The 23,539-nt window shown below is 35.6% G+C and overlaps 2 protein-coding genes across 2 annotated transcripts; one reads left to right on the top strand and one right to left on the bottom strand.

The window, feature by feature from the left end:
- Positions 1-1,615: 1,615 nt before the first annotated feature.
- On the bottom strand, positions 1,616-18,228 carry LOC113056379 (pleckstrin homology domain-containing family M member 1-like). The gene is made up of 12 exons (XM_026223132.1): positions 18,054-18,228; positions 16,753-16,841; positions 13,923-14,167; positions 10,586-11,221; positions 9,306-9,738; positions 8,476-8,644; positions 6,208-7,089; positions 5,421-5,566; positions 4,365-4,558; positions 4,186-4,249; positions 2,830-2,987; positions 1,616-2,735 (listed from the first exon to the last, which is right to left on the bottom strand). Exons 2-12 carry the CDS (start codon positions 16,804-16,806, stop codon positions 2,627-2,629), a joined length of 3,090 nt encoding a protein of 1,029 aa, XP_026078917.1. The 5' UTR covers positions 16,807-16,841; positions 18,054-18,228; the 3' UTR covers positions 1,616-2,626.
- Positions 18,229-20,774: 2,546 nt separating this feature from the next.
- On the top strand, positions 20,775-22,390 carry ifnphi4 (interferon phi 4). Its single transcript, XM_026223292.1, has 5 exons — positions 20,775-20,906; positions 21,701-21,778; positions 21,889-22,032; positions 22,124-22,201; positions 22,289-22,390. The coding sequence occupies exons 1-5, from the start codon at positions 20,775-20,777 to the stop codon at positions 22,379-22,381; spliced, it is 525 nt and encodes a 174-aa protein (XP_026079077.1). The 3' UTR covers positions 22,382-22,390.
- The last annotated feature ends 1,149 nt before the right edge of the window (positions 22,391-23,539 follow it).

The following is a 23,539-nucleotide window of genomic DNA, read 5'->3' on the forward strand; positions in this document are numbered from 1 at the left end:
TGGGGAGCGGTCGAGGTAGAATAGGTTATCATTGAGAAAACGGCATCCACTTATTGATGTGGAGTCCAAAAAAAACAACAACTAACAGACAAAAATATAATGTTGGAACATGGGATAAAGTCAGGGTTTTTTAATTATTTTGTTTAATTTTAAAGGGTTTAACTATTTATCACTCCATAAATGTGAAAATACTGTCAGCAGCCAGGGAAAATAATAAAATAAAAAGTCATAAAAATCAGGTTAATGATATATGAACCTTCAGAATATGGATAGGAATAAAACTGGAGAGTCTGGTGTATGGAAGTGCTAGGGAAATGGAGATTTCTATCCATTTTTAGCAATTTTCTCACAATTGTGGGAAAAACTAATTCAGAAAAAAAATTTCAGAACTGTGAGATGTAAATTTAAACGTGCAAGGAAAATAGTCAGATAAAAAGTTGCAATTGTCTTTTATTTTCTGGAAGAAAAAAGGAAGCTGTAAACTCAGAATTATGAGAAAAAATTCTGAATTTATGTCTTGCAGTTCACACACACACACACACACACACACACTGAAGTCTGAGTTCGAACTTAGTTTTTTTTCTCAATTTTCTTCAGAATTGTGAGATAATAGCCTTTTACGTTTTTATTTCATGGTGGAAACTGGCTTCCATAGTTTTTCTGAATTGGAACAGGGGGGAAATCCTATTTTGAGAAAACTGCCTATTGTAATAAAAATCGAAAGATGCAAATAGAAAATATAATAAGATAGATAAACACTTACGTAAATGTGTATTTTGGATATTTTCTTTTCACTAATCTGAAAAAGGAGACATGCTATAGAATAAAAACAAACAGCGCATTAAAAAAGTATAGAAAAAGTCTTGCCTGTACATACATCATTCAGATCTGAGCCAGTGTTCAGTTACGACACCGGCTGGCTGCACTCAGCTCTAGATTCCTAAATGCTCACAAATCATATTTTTAGTTGGCAAGGAGTTTCTTTGGTACAAACAAGAGACGAACAGAAACAAACACAGACAGAAGAAGGTAAGAAAACAGGAAAAACCAGTCAGAGACAAACACTGCGATATGACAAAAATATGCATCCATCCTTCTATAAATCCTGTTTGTGTCATTATCACAAACATACTATTTTAGTATAAGTTCAGCCAACAGACATCAACACACACATTGTGCTATGTGCACTACATATTATTGCTTTTATCAATGCTTTGGTAAAAGCACCTGCTAAATGGTTACACGCACATGTATTATCAGGCATTTACGCTGTAGAATTAATAATAATATTTTACAAAGATCAAACCAATTAGGAATATGAATCACTTTTGCTTCTAGATCAGAAGAAAGCTTTGGCAATTTGCAATTGGAAACATTGTGTCATAGATGTTTTATGTATTGATATGTTCGGATATGATTTAACTTATGTGTGCATGTATGGATGGATGTTATTTGTTACACCCACATGAGCAGTGTTAAATAAAGGTTATAATAATTCATGACTGCAAAAAAGCAATCCTCCAGTCAATCCATGTCTAGATTTGTGCTTAGGTGACACTGCCTCTAGTGGCGAAACAGAAGATTAAAAAAAAGACAAAGTCAAGAGTTCAAGTGGGATTTTCCTTCAACAGGTGATATAATAAACTTGTCATAAAAATATCAGGGAAACAGCATTGTTAAAAAAAAAAAAAAATTTAGTAGAAGAAAAAACTCAAGAAAAAAAACATTTATGAAGCAGCAGTCAACCTTCATATACAAACTAAAGAGACATTCATTAAAGCAGGAAACTAACACATAAAAACAGTTCATCCTTTGTGTCATCAGGTTTCTTCGCACATAACTGTTTTTGTGATGAGCTTTAATAATTCACATTGGCTTGTAACGGTTACATTTTTGGCACGACCAGTTTTAGTGATGAAGGATGCTACTATGAAACATGAAAATAAAGGCACCGTATGGTACAAAAATGACCTGTTAAAGTGAGGTTGTAAGTGTTGGTACATTTCATAATTTCAATAACCATCCTCTTATTAAATGCATATGATTCCTGCATATAGGAAAATATGCTTATTAATGCATACAATGCAAACTCGTAATGCTTCATATAAAACTTGGCATGTGACATTCAGATGCAAAAATAGTACTATAAAAACAAGTTATAAGATCCTTGGCATTTAAGTGCCTTAAGTTTCATAAATAAGACTTGACAATCAATAATGACTACACAAAAAAAAAAAGAAAAAAAAAAGGAAGAGAACCAAGACTTCTGATTGTGAACAGTAGCCTGCAGAATAACATGTGAAGCCCAGAAAAGTGAGTAACCATCAAGTATGTTTCCATAAAGTTAAAAAAAAGCAAAAATCATAGCTTTAATAACAGCTTATTAACATTTCATGAAAGAACACACACCGGAGTGCTGATGTGAGTGAATATGTACATGTGAATGTGTAAATAAGTGCACTTAAAGTAAAAAGTCAAATGAAACGCTTAGTGTAAAAAAACGATCAAACGCTTCCAGTTGGTCAGCTAGAGAGAAAATAACTTACAGATTTGAGTATCACAATAATATACAGTAGTACAAACCCTGGATTTTCAGCTTTGTGCATGTTTTTAACTGACAGCTAAATCAGTCCTCCAAGTCCCTCTCCATGTACTTCTGTATGCGGACGCAGCGTGGACAGACCGGACACTTGGCCTTACAGGAGGAATGAAACACGGTCTTGCAGACGTTACACCTGAGAGACAGAAAACACACAGATATCCATCAGACTGAATCACAGAAGAAACGACGCTCTAGAGTGAAAGGGCATGTGTGAGGTATAACCGTACCTGGTGGTGCTGTCGAACTGAAAAGGGAAGATGATGTTGTCGGTGTTGCAGATCTGACATATAAAGCCCCTTTGGGTGCAAAGGTCACAGTGGAGCACGTGCTTGGTCCCAATCTGAATCAGAGACTGCAGGTAAGATTCGTAGTGCTCGTCTGCGATCTGTGTGCAACAAGGGTTATGGGTTTGATCAAAGAAAGATGTGCAATATTCCTGTTCTTCATATTCTCACAAAAAAGATCTTAACAGGTACCAATATGCATCCTTTAAGTATACTTTTGGTTCTGCGACAGTGACAACTTATGTATCTTTTAGTTTCTGAGAGTGTGGATGGTTCACACCAGTAACTTTTTCTCATTTAAGAGCAATATGTGCCAACTTGAACTGATTTCATTTTGAAAAAATGAAATGAAATGATAGTTAATATTAAATATGAAACTTAAACCACCAGTAGGTGGCGACAAGTCACTGTATTAACGTCACCGAATCATTTATTAAGCTGATCGTTTAAAATGTGGCTTCATTTTAAGAAAGCACTGCTGTGTGTTACTTGCTTGGAGATGCAAAACAGTTCTGCTGTGGTTTCTTTTGGAAATTTGTATTGACAATATAAAGCAAAAACAAAGTACTGACATCACTGTGTCTAAAATGTAACTCAAAATGTTCCCTTACTGTTTTATACAAGCAGTAGATGATTCAGAATCATGCTCATATTAAGGAAAAACACCCATCGTGTCATTTTGCTTAAAGCTGCAGTAGGTAACTTTTGTAAAAATATATTTGTTAAACCTGTCATTATGTCCTGACAGTAGAATATGAGACAGATAATCTGTGAAAAAATCAAGCTCCTCTGGCTCCTCCCAGTGTCCTATTGCCATTTGCAGAAATAAATCGCTCCCGGTAAAAAACAACCAATCAGAGCTGCGGTCCGTAACTTTGTTTGTGTTCAAAATGTAGAAAAATGTATATAATGAGCAAGTACACCATGAATCCGTTTTCCAAACCGTGTTTTTAGCTTGTCCTGAATCACTATGGTGCACCTATAATAAGTGTTTATATTCGGACTATTTTAGATTGCTTCGGGGATACCGCGGCGGAGTAACCCAGTACCTTTGTGATTCTTCATAGACATAAACAGAGAGAAGTAGTTCCGGCTACGATGTTCTTCCGCAAGACGCAAGCAGTTCTGTTTATTAACCGCTAGAGCGTCAAAAGTTACCGACTGCAGCTTTAACTATATCCAACTTATTTTGCAAAGTGGGTGCCAAAAGAGTAATACGTTTTGCTTGGTAATTTTCATAGATGATATGTATCGCACACCCCTAGTTTCAAATTATAAACAAGAAACAGCAAGCAATACCTGCTGCAAGTCCAATACACTGTAGAGATCACTGTTATCCAGTAAGTATGTCCGCTGCTGAAGTCTGGAAATAAAATACATAGTACTTATCTGTTGCGTTTATCTGTTAAAGACTTGATGATGTCCTAATCACATGCAAGAACACACACACACACACACACACACACACACACACACACCTGGGTTGGATCTGTCTGCTGATGCCACTGCGGCAGATGAGGATGTAATCTCCAAGGAAACGCAGCCTCTGTCTCAGACTCCGTACTTTAGCCATGATGTCAGTGTGATCAAACAGGTCAGGGGTCAGGAGGTCAAGGTTCAGGAGCGGCTCGTGCTCGATCTGTGTCAGCATCTTAAAGGCTTGTTTTGAGACCTGAACACAGACAAGCACACACTGAATCACATAAACAGAGGAAAGATTTTGCACTTATTTGATGCAAAACATAGTAAAACAGTTATTTTATGAAATATTATTACAATTTAAAATAACTTTTTTTTTTATAGATTTTAAAATGTAATTATGATGCAAAGCTGTATTTTCAGCATCATTACTCCAGTGTCACATGATCCTTGAGAAAACATTCTGCTGATTTTCTGCTCAACAAACATTTCTTCTTATTATCATCAATGATGAAAACAGTCGAGCTGCTTTATATTGTTTGTGGAAACTGGAAAAAAAACAGCATTTAATTGAAACTGTTATGTTTTTGTAACATTCTAAATGTCTGTGCTCTCAGTTTTGATCAATTTAATGCACTTTTCTGAATAATAGTTAATAAAAACAAAACAAAAAAACAATAACAAAATATGTTAATGCAGAGTAAGGCATTAATATGTACCTTAAAAGGACCAACAAACAGCCAAAATGCTAGTAATATATATATGTTAATAAGCAATTAGTTAATAGTGAGAACAGGTCCTAAAAAATAAAATTAAGCAAAATAAATTGTGACCATTATATATATAATGGTCACAATTGATATATACACACACACACACCATTATAAAGATATTACTTTAAATCAATATATAACTATCAAGTGACAGCTCTTTAGAATTTGTATTAAACCATTTTTTTAAGAATACATAACTGATTTGTATTAATCTATACAATTATGACAATAAAAACAAGTAAAAAAAAAAAGCAGTAAGGATTAAATGAAGTAAAATGGAAAGTGAATACCACTTACATTAATTTTAGTCCATAAATAAACTGAAACCTGCTCCGAGCTCACCTCATGCATTGTGAGGTCCCAGTTGTGCAGCATGCGTGAGGGGATGATGGTGGTGTCTCCCTGATGACAGCGCTCACAGTAATACTGACCCGAGAACTCACAGAGCCTGGCTCTCCCCAGAGACATCCCGATCTGACGAGGGCAACCTGCGGATGCATTACAACGGCTTATACTGAGCGCCACAGAGCACGGGTACAGAGGAAAACACACGAGCACAGCACTTCCTCTGCCTCACACATACAGACATGCACAGGAAATAAACATCGGCCGATGGAAAGACAAGATAAGAATACACATACATAGCTCTAATGCAAGAAGATAAAATGCAATAATACATTCTTAAATAAAGAAAAAAATGTATGCTTTTATTTAGCAAGGAGGTATTAAACCAATGAAAAAAAGTGACATTAAAGAAATTTAGAATGTTATCAATGATTTATATTTACAATAAATGCTTTTGTTTTATATAACTATTAATAAAAAGAAAAAAAAAATCCTTAAAAAAAAAAAAAAAAAACTGGCACGTATCCACTTTTTTATTTTGTATTATTATAATAAATATAGATTATGTCATTACTAAAAAAAGTTGAACAGTTACACCACTTTGACACTTTTTTTGACCAATAATATCTCCACTGCTGAATTAAAATTAATTCAGATATTGAAAAACAAGAGCTTATTAAAACATTTTATTGTCTATATGATTTGCATTTACTTTACATAATTCTAAATAACTTACAGGTCTATATAGATAAAAAAAAAAACAACACATGCCAACATCTCATACCTGCACATTTAAAGTTTTGTGCATCTAGTCCCCTCTCATTCGGGACAGTAGACAGGTGAGACAGCAGCCCCCCATCCCCCTTCAGTCTATGTTGGACCACTGCTGAGACGCCATCATCCTCCGTCTCCAGATACGAGTCGAGCGCTCCTCTGATCAGACTCCTCCATCCTCGCGCTGCCTCTCCGCTCTCCGCCCGCAGCGTCAGAGTCTCCTGCGCAGTCAGAACCTTAAAGAACGCAGGACTTCCTAAAGAAACATCAGGAACCACATCCCTGATGCTCCCAATGGAGTAAGAGAAGAAGGGCACCTTGGAGTCCCCTTGGACCCGGTACCCCCTGAGGGCCTCCAAGGAGAGCGAGAGTAAAACAGAGCGCCAACCCTTCTCCTCCAAGTTCTGATAGACCACCGCTTCCTTCACAGCATCTGGCTCGGGGTCCTTAAGACGGGTCCAATCTAACGGTGGAGGATCTGGAAGTCCTGAGATGATGTGTTTGGGGGTTGAGGGTGTCTGTGAGGGGACGTCCTGGTCGCTGGACGAGTGGAGCACCTCCCACTGTTCATCTCTCATTGTGGGCCGTAGTTTGTTGATGGCCTCCACGATGCGATCCACCCAGTCCTCGGCCTCTCCTCGAGACGGTGCACGCAGGTAGATTCTTTTGCCCGAAAAGGAGAGCCGGAACCGTCCCTCGTTACTGGAGGACAGGTGGACGTCTTCACAGCGCAGCAGGGACAGGTTTTCGTAGCAGATGCGCTCCTCTGCGTTGGTGTAAAGCCGCAGCTCAAACGGAGAGAGCTCGCAGTAATAATCCCTCCACATGCCCACCGCACCGCGGCGCTGCAGCTGACCCAGCTTCAGCAGACCCCTGAACGGGTTACGAAGACCTGACGGAGAGAGAACCACAAAAAACATCTCTATTCTTTATCGAACATTTGTGTTTTTAGAATCAAATAGCTGTATTGTAAACTTGAGGTTGAGCATTTGAGTATTTAAAAAAAAAAAAAAAAAAAAAAAATTACACACACACACACAACTATATTTATAATATATATTCAAAAAAATAATAATAATATATGTTATGTAATTTACATTAGACTCTGGTTGCAGTTTATGAGACTTAATTTTATTTTTTTTTTACAATTATTTTATTTATTTAAAAATAAATAAAATAAAACTACAAAAAAGATAAAAAATGTCCCATTGTTCATACAATGAAAGTCGATGGTGTATTGGGTTATTGTTCGTTAAAATTATTATTATTTTTTTTTATTTACCAAAAGTAATACTGATTCCCTATTCACTTCCATTCCTCATTTCTATTTAGTTTAATTTGCAGTAAAAAAAAACAATGACAACTAAAACTGAATAAACTAAAACCAATAAATCAAAATGAATAAATACTACATTTAAACAACAACAACAAAAAGATGTGTATCATATATATAAAAAAAGAAAGTTAAAAACTAAATTACAACCAATAAAAACAAAAACACACAAAAAACTATCTTCAGCAGAAATTATAGAGAAAACTAAACATAATAATGAATCAAATTCAAAATATTAAACTATAATAGTATATCAATGATACAAAAAAATGACATTTTTTTTTATTATCTTCTGTAAAAAAAAAAGAGGGTAAGCATTGAAGGTTAAAAAGCAGTAATGTTAAAATCATATTTAAAGCATGCAAATATTGTATTAAACCATAAAGTTGAGCAAATTGCTGTTTAATGTTCTAGGTGATGAACTTGTTCTTCTGTGGTAACCAACATCAGATGCCACAGATGCTGTTGATAGAGCTGAGGCTGTGCTGAACCACACTTTAATAAGAAGTGAGCAGGCAGTGAAAACAGTGAGATGAAGTTATCATCTTATAAAAAATTAGCTGTCTACAGGCTTCTGACTTTTTTAACAGATGCCTTTCATTCTGAGCACCCTTATGAAAGTGCCCGAGGTCTTCTTCAGTTTGAGATGTAACTCTCTGGATTAAATCCCAATCGTACTTGGGATCAGACCTCACAGTTCAGTGCATGGGACAACACTTAAGTCACTTTCAACCACCGAAAGCCTTTTATAGCTATGAAAATTAAATCTAGCACTTAACTAGTGTATGTGAAACCAAGTGTAATCATGTCTGCTAGTTTATTAAGAAATTAACTGACCACTGCATTTCCACTACTTTGCATCTCAGGGTTTGGAAAGTAAAGTCTTCCAGCAGTTACTAACCAAGAATCAGACCTAAGGAAATGCCTGTCTTGTGTCCATCTTACCGTTGGGTCTCCGGTGCACTACACTGGGTGGAGGCTGGACGCTGTCTGGTTCAGAGGTAAGCGTCACCTGTCCGTTCATCTGCACAACGTCAATGACGGCATACGCTTCAGAACTGCTCATTTCTTCTGGCTTGTAGAAGTCATCCTCTGATATCCAAGATGTGGATATCTGAGACACAAAAGGTGTGTTTAAGCAGATTTGAAGATGTTTGAGTGTCCGGCCTATTGTACATGTTCTGAGCATCCATCTTGTGTCACAAACACGACTGAGTAATGATATCGACAGATCGATCTTGATTTAAAAACTGTTATCGGTTCATCAAAATAATGAATCAATAATAATAACCCAGAACTAGTTTCAAATATGTGCACGGATGCAGTCCAAACAGTTTTGTGATTGAATCACTCCTATCATCAAGTCATTTTAAATTCATCGTGGTGGACCGATTCAATAGAGCTATGAAGTGATTTTCCAGACTATAAGTCACACTTTTTTTCATAGTTTGGCTGGTCTTGCGACTTATAATCAGGTGCGACTTATTTATCAAAATTAATTTGACATGAACCAAGAGAAAACATTACCTTTTCCAGCCGCCAGAGGGCGCTCTATACTGCTCAGTGCTCCTGTAGTCTACACTGAAGACATAGAGCGCCCTCTCGCGGCTGGAGACGGTAATGTTTTCTCTTGGTTCTAAATAAATGCGACTTATATATGTTTTTTTCCTAGTCGTGATGTATTTTTGGACTGATGCGACTTATACTCAGGTGCGACTCATAATCCGAAAAATATGGTTTATGCTTAAAAAATGAATTCCTCAAAAAACACTCACGCAGGAGGAATAGAGAGAGTCTGTGGAGGTTTTCCTACTGACGGTACTCGCGGCGCGTCTGTATGCGGCATGCTGGGATTGCTCCACTGAGCTAGAGACGGTAGGGGTCTCTGGAGAAACAGCGTCAGGGTCAGAGGTCTTTTCGGTCCCAGTATCATCAGAGGAGTCTTTCTTCTGCTCACTTTCTGCAGTCTCGATGACGGTTTCATCTAGAGTCTCGGATTCTTCCGCTGTCCCTTCTTCTGTCTCAGCTGACATCTTTTCTGAGCTTGCTTTAGATTGTTCTGAGATGTGTGCATCTGACTGATGTGTGTCCTGTGCAGCTGCTGGAGGTGTGTGTGTGCTCGTATCATCAGCTCGAGCTGCAGAGTCTGAAGCTGGTACGGACACATCCAAGTCTTCCTTCAAGTCCTGATCCGAGCAACCGCTCTCTCTGAAAACAAACAAGATGGCTTCAGATTACAACATTTCTGCTAACAAAAAGTTGCCATCTAATACAGGGGTTGATGACACAGACACATAAATATGATGATTCACGGTCCATCAAAATAAAGAAAGCAACGCTATACAGTATAATACAGTGTGGGTTCAGTACGATTTTTTTTTTTAAAGAAAATACTACTTATTTCACAAGGACAGACTTAGTTGATTATTCTTGTGGTCTTTCTATTCTTCAAAGAAACCTATAAACATGCATTACGGTTTTCACGAAGCAGCACATGTTTTTGGAATGCTCTGGAATGATAATGAAGATTGGAGGAATGATACTGAAGATGTAGCTTTGATCACAGGAATAATTTACATTTTAAAATATATTAAAATAGAATTTTTATTTCTAAATGCCACTTACATTTTGGAAAATAAAAGCATTCAAAATATTGACTTTGTATTTTCACCCACCATTACAGTATTGTAAGGTGTTTAATAAATCTGAAGACAAACACAGAATAAAATGACGGTGTATGATAATAATTACCATTAAGTAAAGAGAAAAAAAGTAATAAGGTACATTTTGGTAATTTTTTCTTTTTTTTTTTTACAAATTTTTGATTCATTTTTTTTCCGTTATAAGCGTTTAAAGTTAAACTATTTGTGGCCCCAATTTTGAAACCCCATGGTGGATGTCAATCTAAATCCGTAACATTTTACAAGACCATTTTTTTTTTAACTTTTTTTTACTTTGAAAAAAATGTATGGTACTGTAAAAAAAACCTAACTGATTTATCAAGTGCCACATGGCATAGAGTCATAAGAGTTGAACAGAACAGTCTTTCACTCACTCTGAAGCGGTGATCTTCTGTTGTGTGTGTTGGCTGATCTCCGTGTCACAGCTCCAGGGCTCCTTCTCTGGACTCCTGAGCTCCTGACCCTGCAGCAGACTATCAGAGCTCAGGCTGGAGGACAGCGGTGATGATCCGGACGTGTCCAGACTCAGGTTTGACGACGTCAGCAGAGTGTTCGGCTCACATCCCTCGCTCTGCTCTTTCCTGGGCTCCCTCTGGAGCACCTCCTGAGCCCAGTCTGAGCCTCCAGAACCTCCGGATGACTGGGAGACCGTATCCCAAGACTCTTTGCGCTTGGGACCTACAAGTTGCTCGTCGGCTGGCGTTGGGGGACACAGACCCGCGAGGACCAGCGGTGTGTTGGTCCACTCATTCAGCATTGCTGATTTATAAGAGAGCTGGAAGGTCATGGAGGACAAACACTGCAGGAGGGTGAGGAGAACCTCACGGTCCTCCGGATCCAGCAAAAGAGCCCCGGGCTGATAGTACGAGCCCAAGTTGGACCCTTCGCGAAACAGCGAGGTCAGGTAACACTCCAGAAGCCCGTCGTTTAACGCCAGACGAACCCATGCTCTGCAGCGCCCGATGTCTGAGTTTATGAAGCTTAGACGCTCCAGTTCTTGAACGACATCCCTACAGCATCAAAAGAGTTGAACGTGACCATTAAAGAGTTAGTTCACCCAGAAATTAAACATCATGGTTTCACATATCACATATTCAGGGATTCATGTATTAAATATGATAAACCGAAGCTCAGATGTGCTTGTTTGATGCTCAAGAACCAGTGCCACTTATTCTCATTCTTAAAGCATGTTTCATCTTACATTTATCATATTTAATGTGTATTGATGTTTGAATATGAATTATATTTATAGGCTTATATTATACTTTATGTGTGAATTAGAACTTATAACTTACAGCTTGTGTAACTTGGATTAAACCATAACTATGGATAACTTTCACAATCTCTTCGATAACTTTTTTAAAGCAATCAAAGTTTTGGTTGCATGGATTTTCATTACTAATATCTTTTGTGTTTCTACACTTTTATTGATATAGTTACATTTTTTCCCTTTCTCACAATACTGCCAGTACTACAATCAATATTTTCTATACTTCTTTATTTATGTGTGCATGCATATAATTGTTTACAGTTTACTGAAGAAACAGTTTGTCTAGATAAGTGCAAAATTTTAAGTATTTCTCAGTGCAATCGTTTCTACAAGGCAGAGAATTTAGCTTTATATATATATATATATATATAAGTAAAAAAATGAAACCTTGTCTTTATCAACTGATGTCCTTTTTCTTCACTCTATGCTTAATACAAAGACTAAAAACAGTCATGTTGACTACAGAAGAAACGTGAGTCAAGCGGAGTGAGTGAGTGAGTGTCACTTGACTATTGTCCATAGACTTCGGAGCCAATTACTAAACCACATGATGCATCTGATCCTAAACGCTTGTCACAATCATCACAGTCTCCCTGACATGTCTCTTTCTGTTTCCAAACAGGTGACAGGTTTCTCATTTGGAAATACTTCTGAGGTTTAAGTTATTTTGAAGCATGAAGCAATACCAGCTGACTCTGTTATTAACCAAACCAAAGGCTTGGAGTGATTTAAAAAGAGTTGATGTATACCATAATCACATAAGGCTCATGAATGACACTGTTATTCTATGCATTCATGATTCAAGGGAACAGTAACATTATGTGACATGAGTTGCTGAAAGGCACATGTTGGTTGTTGGGGGCTTGCTGTATTCCAGGACTGTTCAAACGTTTGGGGTCAGTAAGATTTTTTTTTTTTATAAGAAATCTCTTATGTTCAAGGTTGCATTTATTTGATATAAAAACATGGAATACATTTTGACAATTTCAAATAATTGTTTCTACTGAATATAGTCTAAAGTGTAATTTATTTCTGTGATGCGCAGCTGTATTTTCAGCATCATTCCTCCAGTCTTCAGTGTCACTTGATCTCCAGAAATCATGAAAATATGCTGATTTCCTGCTCAAGAAACATTTCTGACCCCAAACTTTTGAATAGTAATATATATATATATTTTAATATCTTTATATTATCTTTTAAATAAAGATTACAATATTATTTTAGTATATTACTAACTTGATATATTATTTAATATAAATAATTGTTGCCATGTCCCTTAAAGGAGCCGTGAAGTGAGAAATTACATTTCCCTTTATCTTTAGACATATAACAGTTTAATGTACCATAAAAACATCCTGTTAGTTTAAAAATGTATTTTATTTAAACCAAACTCAGAAAACGGCTCGTTTTGGAATGTGCCACTTTATGATGTAATAGTGTTGCTAAGCACCGCCTCTGCAGGAGAAGATCAACGCCTACTTCTACATCACTGCCTCTTTAGCCCCGCCCACTGATATGCACTTAAAGTAGGAGGAGAGGAAATACTAGAGAGATGCAATCATTAATCCATCAACAGAACCATACAGATGAGATTACAAGACTACAAGACACTGTGAAAAATAGTCTTTGAATTGCCTTCTTTGTGATCCTAACACTGAATTAAGATTGGGCGCGAGCGCTGTTGAGTCATGTCGCAAATGATCTATTACTCTTTCAGGTCAAAAGCAGCGCGAATGCTTGGAGCATGTCAGAAATGGAGTGGGGGAACTATGACATCATTCGCTGCGGATTCCTTCAAGATTTTCCTTTGGTTTTTTTTCTTTTTTTCTTCTTAATTTTTCAAATAATGTCTGTGATAAACATAACTTGTAGGGCTGTCATATGTTTTTAAACATTTAACCATTCAAAGATAGTCGTGTTATTTTATTACTCTTTATAGAAACGTTCATAATGTTTTGCTCGATGCGCACTCTTGTGGCCCTTGGGAGAGAAGCCGAAAGCTTATTTTCCGTCTAACTGAAATTATGCATTTTTAAAATTCGAATACAATGAAACGTGCTGTGATTAATGTTCCAAAGCGATTTATTTCAAAGCAATCAACGTCAAGAACAAAGCACACACAAGAACAAAGCATTATTGCATTTCCCACACGCCACTAGTTTTAGTTTCACTGTAAATACATTGGTTCATGGTTGGCATTTAAAATAAACATTGTTTATAGTGAATGAGACTATCATTTCAGGTTTTTTTTTAATTTTTTTTAATACTTTTTTCTGTTTTGAATGCTACTAAATTTAAAGGATTTGTTGTTGAATGAGAGGAACATATCTATATCTCAAAGCTTAATTTGTCATGCACGCGGCCCTCACTTTTGTTCAAAAACCTTGATATGGCCCTCGAGTCAAAACGTTTGCCCACCCTTATTCTAACCTATGACCCACCTGTGGGTGACGCTCTTCAACAGGCTCCAGAAGACGGGCTGAGGAAGGGCTCCTCGCGACCCTCCTTTGCGCGCGTGACTTCCATCAAATCGAATAAACTTGCTCTTGATTCCATGGATGAAGACCGCCTCCAAAGCACAACACAGCAGGTTAGCCTCCAGGTCCTCGCTGGTGACCGCCGTGTCTGTGGTGATGTACCGCTTCTGCAGGACTTTTAGGGTCCGTGCGATCTTTTCCTTGATCCACTGAGGACAACAGAGAGGTTAATATTGCTCTGTTATGCATTCATTTGTTCCTGGACCAGATGTTAAAGCAAAACAGCCAGGAGGGAAATACCAGGAAACACATGACATCTATAGTTTTTGATTTTAGTGACAAGAGGCGTTTTTAGCTTTTTTAATGATAAAAATTAAGGATCTATAATTTGCATCACTTGTAAGATCTGGAACCGTTATGACCATCTTTATGAACAGCTTTTGCTACAACAAACAACTTCTCAAGATGTGGAGTAAGCATTATTTTGAGGATCCAGGACAGGAAGGCAGAACGGACATGTGAATATGAAGCATACCTACAGACAGACCGTCACCTGATATCAGCTGACTGACTACATACGAGCCAAAGCACTGACAGGCAAAGCTGTGGAAACTCAACATAGCACCTTTGAGTCACATGAGATGCAAATAGCAGTCATGTTTCTAAGAGGAATGATGCCAAGATAGTTTGACTTTAAGGTTCGGTCATGATAAGCACTTAGTCATGACGACTAGATGTATGAGGAAATTCTGGCCCAGATCAGATCTGGCTTCAAGTGTATAAACAGCAAAACACACACAAAATCTATTTATCTACCTCTTTAAAAAGACGGTTTAGTTCTGAAACAATTACTTTCTACGTATCAATATTAATATACACAGTTATTTCATATTTTCATATCATGCTCATATTAAAAACTTTAAGATCCTTTTATAAGATCAATGTATCAAGTGTACAAATGTGGGATAATACGCGATAAATTCATATGCAATAATTTGGGGTGATGATTATACACAGAAAACTTGTAATAATAATTTTTTAAAAATCAATTAAGGATTTATAATTTTAGTTGGAAAGGTATGCATCCTGAAAATGATATTAAGATTTGAATATAAAAGCATTTAAAATATTATTTTAAAACATTACTAGAAAATGGTCATGATGCTGAATGCTTGAGTTTACTGTAAGTAAATAATTGATTTATTAGACAAAATATTAATTATAATTATTATTATTTTCATTTTGAAAGCCATCATGTTTCTATTTCTAAGCCATCAGCATATATCATGTTTGGAAATTTGATGAATTGTGTGCTTCTTATGAAATGTTTATATATTTATTTATTTTTGTACATTTATAATTTGATTAATTTTGGAAGATAAAAAACCTTGTGTGTATGCAATGTACGCATATGTATATTTTGTATGATAAAAAGGCAGAGAATATGTATATTTATTGAGACTGGACAAGTTAATGCTTTATTATCTCATTAATTGATTAAAACAGACAGTTATTTTATTGCTCGTTAATGCAGTTTTTTATTAATATGCAAGTCCGTTTCTCACTGGCTCTGAATACACATAGAGATAAATCATGGGTCTCACTGGCTCCCGATCAAACTTTTTAACTTTCCGAAACCACTATCCACTGTTATTTTGAACAGAGAAGGATGCAATGAGCTCGTAATCATGACTTTATAAGAAAGAAATAGGAAGTTTCTGATAGACAGCAGAGAAGGGCTCTCGCTAAAAAGATTCTATATAAAATATTTTCTATAAAAACGTTAATGTCCTGGCAGTGACAAATAGCTTGTTTTATATTTAATTTAGTTACATTCATTTTATAAATTGAGATTTAGGCTACAATAAATATTTTAACTGCTGCCATGTAAAAAGGAACACTGCTGTAAAAAGCACCTTATTTGTTTAAAGTGTTTGCAAACCAAATGTTATTACACTATTGTTCATATAGCAGTAGGCCTGCACGATACATTACTTTTGAATGCATTATTAGTTATGTGCATAACAATGCGATTAAATCGCAGACAATAATGCGATTAATCGCAATTTACAATTTATTTATCGTTGCTCAGCACTAATATTTATACATGTTTACATGTGTGTAGATTTAGACATATACATGTCAGTGTGGATATTTTTGTATATGTTGCATTTCCGTTGTTTGTTTTGTTTTTAATCGAAACTCAGAAGAAGTAAAGAGTGAACAAAACACTTGCTCAGGTAAATATAAATGGAAAGCACAAAAAAATGTATCTAATATCTGTCAGAATATTGAGAACGTCCATTAATCCTTGCAATTTGATTAAATCTTGCTTTAGCAATCCACTTCTTTATGTCAACTGAATACAAAGTACTACTGAACTGCAGTCAAATAAAGCAAATAAAGAGGAAATGGGCAGACAGAAAACCTTATCTCTTGAGCAAACACTTCTCTCGTGAAGGCAATACTCGTCTGGTTTCCATTCTGAGTGCGGTCTGACTTCATCAAGACTGTAGCTTCTTATAAACTTGCTTTAATAAACATGCAAATGACATATTTATATCACTTCATCTGTGCTTATAAGCCGTGATAGAAAAAAGCATTTTAACGTTCATCAAATGACACGCCTCATCTTTGATTTAACAATGCTTTCCAAAAACAAATCCAGGTTCCTGCAAAATACTTTACCAAGAACCTGCTCAACGGGTTTCAAGAGATGAGAAAGGCTTCCTATCAATGACCTTGTAATGTCCACAATTCAAATAATCTTCAGAAGGATGAGGAAGTTACAAACCTGTTTTCCATCTCTTGCCTCCGGGCCGCTCTCAGGTGTTTGGGTGGCCAACATGGCTCGTCTAGCTTCAGTTAGTCCCACTTCACATACTGCAAAACATCACTGAAACTGAGTTCACCCGAAGAGCATTTCAAGCTAGTTCAACTGATAGTGTTACGACTGTTTCTAGAAATAAAAGGCGCTGGACGGTAGCTTATAAAAACACAATGAGGAGAAGAAGATTAATGTGTTTAATATACTAGCAGTCTTTGTTAGGTAGGAAATAGTGGAAGTGATGCACACATCCCTGGCAGTTTCCTCTTGAGACAGATTCTCAGTCACTCACGTCAATGAAGTACAAGTGTATGGCAATATGTTCGTATTACTTCAGAATGCATCCGGAATCATTGTAGACGGGTCACCCTTGTGCAAAAGAAGTGCACTTGTAATGTACTTCAGATCTGTCGTAACAGATAATATAGTATTAAAGAAATAAAAGGCAACTTAATATTCCTTAAAGAGAGTATGCTTGTTTCCTAAAACACTTAAGTGCACTTCCAAAAAAGGGCCATTAGTAATAATGTTTAAAAGTTAAAGTAATTAAATTTTAAATAATTTATTTTCATTTATAATTTTTTTTTATTCGTTGACTAACACACTAAGGTTTTTTAACTGTAGTGAGTTATAAAATATTACACGACTCCATAGAAATTACATTCAAGCTCATTTTATTTTACCATAAATACCTGTTTGTTCACTTAAACCATATTTCAAAGACTACATTATTATAAATTTACACGATATACTAATTAAACTCTTCAGTTGAACTGCTTTGCTTTGATATATGCATATAAACTATAATATATTTTCATCAAATTGCAAATAACATGCTGTTAAATGTTAGAAAACGCAACATTCAGTTCGTATTTAAGTAAACTCTTTTAAATATATTAAGTAGTTTGTAAGTATGCTAAAAAGTGCTTCTTCCCAGAAAAAAAAAAAGATAAGCGTTTTTAGCATTAAATAAATTGCTTTAATTGCAGCAGCAGACTTGGTGGACTAAAACGCTAAATTCACGACACTTCACTGAAATAGAATGTAATATCTCGATAACACGTTAAATAAATAAATAAACAATTTGCATGGTCGAAAATGTAACATTTCATTCTGTATTCTCGTCATGAGTTGAGAAACATCCAAACGCCTTTAAATGAGACTCAAACAGATACAGACTTTCTTATAGCTCATGAATCCAGCTAAAATGATTAGATTATAAAACAGCAGACGCTTCTTCTGATTGCTAATAGAATCCGTTCACTCACCATGTTCTGCGTTTATCTGTCGCAGCGTCTTTGAATAGCTACACGGTCATGACTGACGAGTTTCCTCTCCTCATCGACACGAGCACGGGTCGTGTGATATCTGTCACTCTCTGATCCGGGAAAACAGAAGCGGGCAGGCGATAAAAGATCAGCTGACGCAAGATGCAGCATGGGAAATGAACGCAAGGTTCGCCGTGTTCCTGTTGACGAACAGCGCTATTGCGCAACTCTTGCGCAGCATTGAGTGTGTTGAAGACTCCGGCAAGAGACCAGGAACAACACTGGAAACAAAATAAACTGATTTTCTTATTTTCTTAATGTTGAGTTTATGTCTTATGGGAATGAAATAAAAAAACTTCACACTGTTACAACCAACAAAAAGCACAGTGCATTAAAATAGAAAGTAAAGTGAAAGTAAATAACTTTTTTTTTGCTTGCTTAGCAAATTATTTATAATTTAAACAGATTTGATAGGTCTATTTTATTTTTGTGGAACTCTTATCTGTCGTGAGTTTTAACTCAAGGCACTACGTGATGTCATATTTAGTCAGTCACAATAGTTATGAGATTTAATCTCGATTCAAAAATTAGTATAACAGTGTAGGCTTTAACAATGTAGTTTTTTTTTTTAAAATTATTATTCTGAAGTAAAAAGATAAAACCAGACCCTTGGGGCCTGATTTGCATAATGGCATGTCTTTAGTTGTATTATTTTTAATTGAATACTTATTGTAATTAATGAGATTCTTATTTAATATTTCCATTCCAATTTCATTTCAGACTATCTGTGCTTTCATTAAAACTTATAGATTGATTGAGTGAAATCATTACACTTTCATTCATAGTGTTTCTCTCATTACAATTAAAATATGGGCAAATACATTTGTAAATATTCATATCCTTTTGGCTTATTAATTTACCTTTGTCTTTCATTGGTTATTCATCTATATATATATATATATATATATATATATATATATATATATATATATATATATATATATATATATATATATATATATATATATATATATTTGACAGTTGTGGTATAACAGATAAAGTAGCATATGTTTATTAACGACACTGGGTCATGCTAAAATTATATCGAAATATGCTACGATTTAAAAGTAACCACATTGTTCCACATCAATATATCTTCCTCTTTCTTTACCTTCTTTTATTATTATTATTTAGCCCACGGTAGTATTACTCTTATCAGCGACATTTTTGTAATAATCGTAATTTAACACTTAATGTGCATTCGGTGATGAAATGATGACGTGTCGTCACGGCTTTGCGACGTCACTCGCTTTCGATTTCACTTTCTCGGGTGTTCCGCTGTGGAGTTTCTGTCCCACATTCTACTGTCACACTCTCACGAAATCTGCCCTTTCGTCTTCTTTAAACCATCAAACATAAATACATGCATAAACAAAGAAACAAACAAATAATAATAATAATACCCCCAGAAATGTTCTACTAAAATGAATTAATAAACAAAATTCACGTTATAGTTAGGCTATAAAATATGTTTAATTGCAAGATATCCTACATGATTGTTTTTTTTAATAATAAAAAACGCCATGTTTTACTTTTACTTCGAGGTCTATTTATTTATTTGAGTATAGCCTGTTATGTTAACTATACCTTAAGGGCAACTTTCTTTGTTAGTCTGTAGACACTGTTTACATTTTATTTTTCTCTATTTTACTTTTAGTAATAGGTTTTTTGTTTTGTACATAAAGGCTGATGAGAGATCACTGTATAATAATTCCAGTCTACCTGTTCATTTTCACACATGAACACAAAAGTGGTTGCGTAACTGTGGTTTACCTGTCGCTCAGGTGTGCGTGGTTTACAACTGGAAAGTGAAATGGGTGCAATTCCCAAACAGCGCGCATATAAACAGAGGCCAGGATGGAGGAGAGCAGACACACCAGCAAAGAACAAGCGAAGATCCAGCATTAAAACAGCAGCTCATCAGTGGACAGAGACCCAGCATTAAAACAGCGGCTCATCAGTGAACAGAGACCCAGCATTAAAACAGCGGCTCATCAGTGAACAGAGACCCAGCATTAAAACAGCGGCTCATCAGTGAACAGAGACCCAGCATTAAAACAGCGGCTCATCAGTGAACAGAGACCCAGCATTAAAACAGCGGCTCATCAGTGAACAGAGACCCAGCATTAAAACAGCGGCTCATCAGTGAACAGAGACCCAGCATTAAAACAGCGGCTCATCAGTGAACAGAGACCCGGCATTAAAACAGCGGCTCATCAGTGAACAGAGACCCGGCATTAAAACAGCGGCTCATCAGTGAACAGAGACCCAGCATTAAAACAGCGGCTTATCAGTGAACAGAGACTCAGCATTAAAACAGCGGCTCATCGGTGGACAGAGACCCGGCATTAAAACAGCGGCTCATCAGTGAACAGAGACCCAGCATTAAAACAGCAGCTCATCAGTGAACAGAGACCCAGCATTAAAACAGCAGCTCATCAGTGAACAGAGACCCAGCATTAAAACAGCAGCTCATCGGTGGACAGAGACCCAGCATTAAAACAGCGGCTCATCTGTGAACAGAGACCCAGCATTAAAACAGCGGCTCATCGGTAGACAGAGACCCAGCATTAAAACAGCGGCTCATCGGTAGACAGAGACCCAGCATTAAAACAGCAGCTCATCAGTGGACAGGTGTCTGTATAATCTGAACACGACACGATGGAGCTTCGTTTGGTGCAGCTGTGTCTTCTTCTGTCTGTGTGCGGGTTCAGCTCTGTGCTGGGCTGCAGGTGGATCAAACACAAGTTTCATCACCACCATAGAGTCTCTGTGGATCTGATCAGAAAGATGGTGAGTTCTAACTTCTATAGAATACATCTTACTATTTACATTTTTAAAAATATTATTATTAATTGAGAGACTAAGTGGAATATTTGTACTTAAAAACAAAACAACAACAATTGTCATGTTATGTAAGTGAACTGCAAAAATGCTAAAGTTGATTAACCCTATATAGTTGCGTGAATTTCTAAGATCAGAACTTTGCTGAAAAACTTGTTGTACACAATTTACGACATGCTTTCTGTTGTCTAAATGATTATTAGTATATTTACGAACATGTCCCCCTTCAGGTTTTGTTTCTTTTTGTTTTGTTTTTTTGCTTTGAAATTTTTACTGATTTTTTATAAAGTAAGCGTTAAAGTAAGTTTTATATTCTTAGTAATATTTCAAGATGAACATTTACTGGATTGAAGCAACTTAAGTTTACTCGGTTATCCAGACATCATTGTTAAAAAAAAAAAAAAAAAAAAAAAAAAAAAAATATATATATATATATATATATATATATATATATATATATATATATATATATATATATATTATAATATGAACATCAAATATGATCATCAGGTTTTTGATATTTCAATATAAAACTTAGCATTTACAGAAAATATCATCTTAATAAGACATATTATTGGGAGATATACTGTAAGAGAGTGATAACTGATATACTTTCTCTTATAAATTCATATCATATAAACCCAAACAAATTTAACTAACCAAATGCAGTTGCAATATCTAACTGAAAAACCATTCTGTTCAAAATAATCTCTTCATTAAATCTGTTTCTGAATATTTTACAGGGTGAGAAAATCCATAATGACCATGAAGATGTCAACCCAATCCCGTATGAACTGATCAATAACCACAGAAGCGCAGAGGTTAGTAGAACTTATTATTCTTATTGTATAAAAAAAGACACAATAATACAGGCTATTGATAAGGAATCTATATTCATATATAATATATACATATTTTTTGTTCTTCTCAGCCTGAGAAACAGATCCTGTTCGTCATTCAGGCTCTGAAGGAGATCACTGTCCTCTTTGACGATGCTATCGTCCCCTGGGATGCTAAAAAACTGGAAGATTTCTTAAATGTCATGCATGAGGAGATTGATGGACTGCGCTCATGTGTAAGTACACTGTAAAATACATATGTGTACACACACACACACACACACATAATAAAGCCAGAGGAACTCATTAATATCTGTCTCAATGCAGGGTGCTTTCAAAATGAAGAGGAACAAAAAGTTGCATCTGTATTTTGAAAGACTGAGACGAATGGCAGAGCTGAACACGGTAAGATTGTAATATATAGATGAATCCTCAGCTGTGAATCTGGAAACTCGTCTACATGATGAACGAACTGTTGTTTGACTCTTTCAGGAGGGTAGAGATCACAGCTGGGAGATCGTCAGAAAACGGATCATAAGTTTCATGAACCAGCTGGAGTTCTTCTCTTTCAACACTCATGTTTAAGAACCGGACTTCTAGAAGCATCACTCCATTTACAGAAAAATATATATTTCAGTTTTTTTAATCAGTGTTTACACTTCTTTTTATAATGTTATCTTGTACAGTTGTTTACATTGTTAATTGTTGTTTTTTTTATATTTATACTGATATTTGACTATTACATTTTAAAATGTTATTTATTTAAATTATTTAATTTATTATTTATTTTAATCATTAATTGTATTTGTGTAATTTAATATGATTTTGCACACTAATTTATAAAGATTATATCCTTATTTATTTATTTATTTATTTATGCTGTTATATAAAATGCAAAAAAATGTGAACACAATATGAATAAAAATTAAAATATATATTTTTTTGTATTTCTGGCATCAAATAAAAACTTGAATGTTTTTATACATTTTGTGAATTTATTTTATGAAATATAAAAAAGGGTATAAAATAATTTTAAACTTAAATATTTTCCTGTTTGCTGTACACTACACAACCTTTCAAATGTCAACATATTTTAAAGGAATTGTTCAGCCAAAATTTAAAGCGTACTCTCCCCAAGGTCATCCAAGATGTAGACAAGTTTGTTCCTTAATATTTGGAGAAGTCTAGCATTACATCACTTGCTCACCAATGGATCCTCTGCAGTAAATGGGTGCCGTCAGCTTGATAGTCCAAACAGCTGATAAAAGCATCACAATAATCCACAAGAAATCCACACAATTAAATTAATATCTTGTGAAGTGAAAATCTGAATGTTTGTAAAAAACAAGGTGTTTTAACTTTAAACCATCACTTTTTCCAAAATAAGAGTCCATAATCCATAAAAACACTTCCTTTGTATTATGGAAAGAGGACTTGTATTTTAGCTGGAAGAAACAGTTTGAAGTAATAAACATGTTAAATAATTAATGTTTTTTTTCCTTACAAACATGCAGCTTTTAATTTAAAAAGATGTGAACTGATTGACTAGAGTGGTGTGGATTATTGTGATGTTTTTAATCAGCTGTTTGAACTCTCATTCTGACGGCACCCATTCACTGCAGAGGATCCATTGGTGAACAAGTGATGTAATGCTGAAAAAACTAAACTCATGTGAGAGTACACTACATGATGATATTCTGTAAAGTCTGTCTGCTCAAATCTAAGGATGGCTCTTCCAATTAG

The sequence above is a fragment of the Carassius auratus genome, chromosome 37, assembly GCF_003368295.1.
Source record: "Carassius auratus strain Wakin chromosome 37, ASM336829v1, whole genome shotgun sequence".
In the NCBI taxonomy this organism is placed as follows: domain Eukaryota; kingdom Metazoa; phylum Chordata; class Actinopteri; order Cypriniformes; family Cyprinidae; genus Carassius; species Carassius auratus.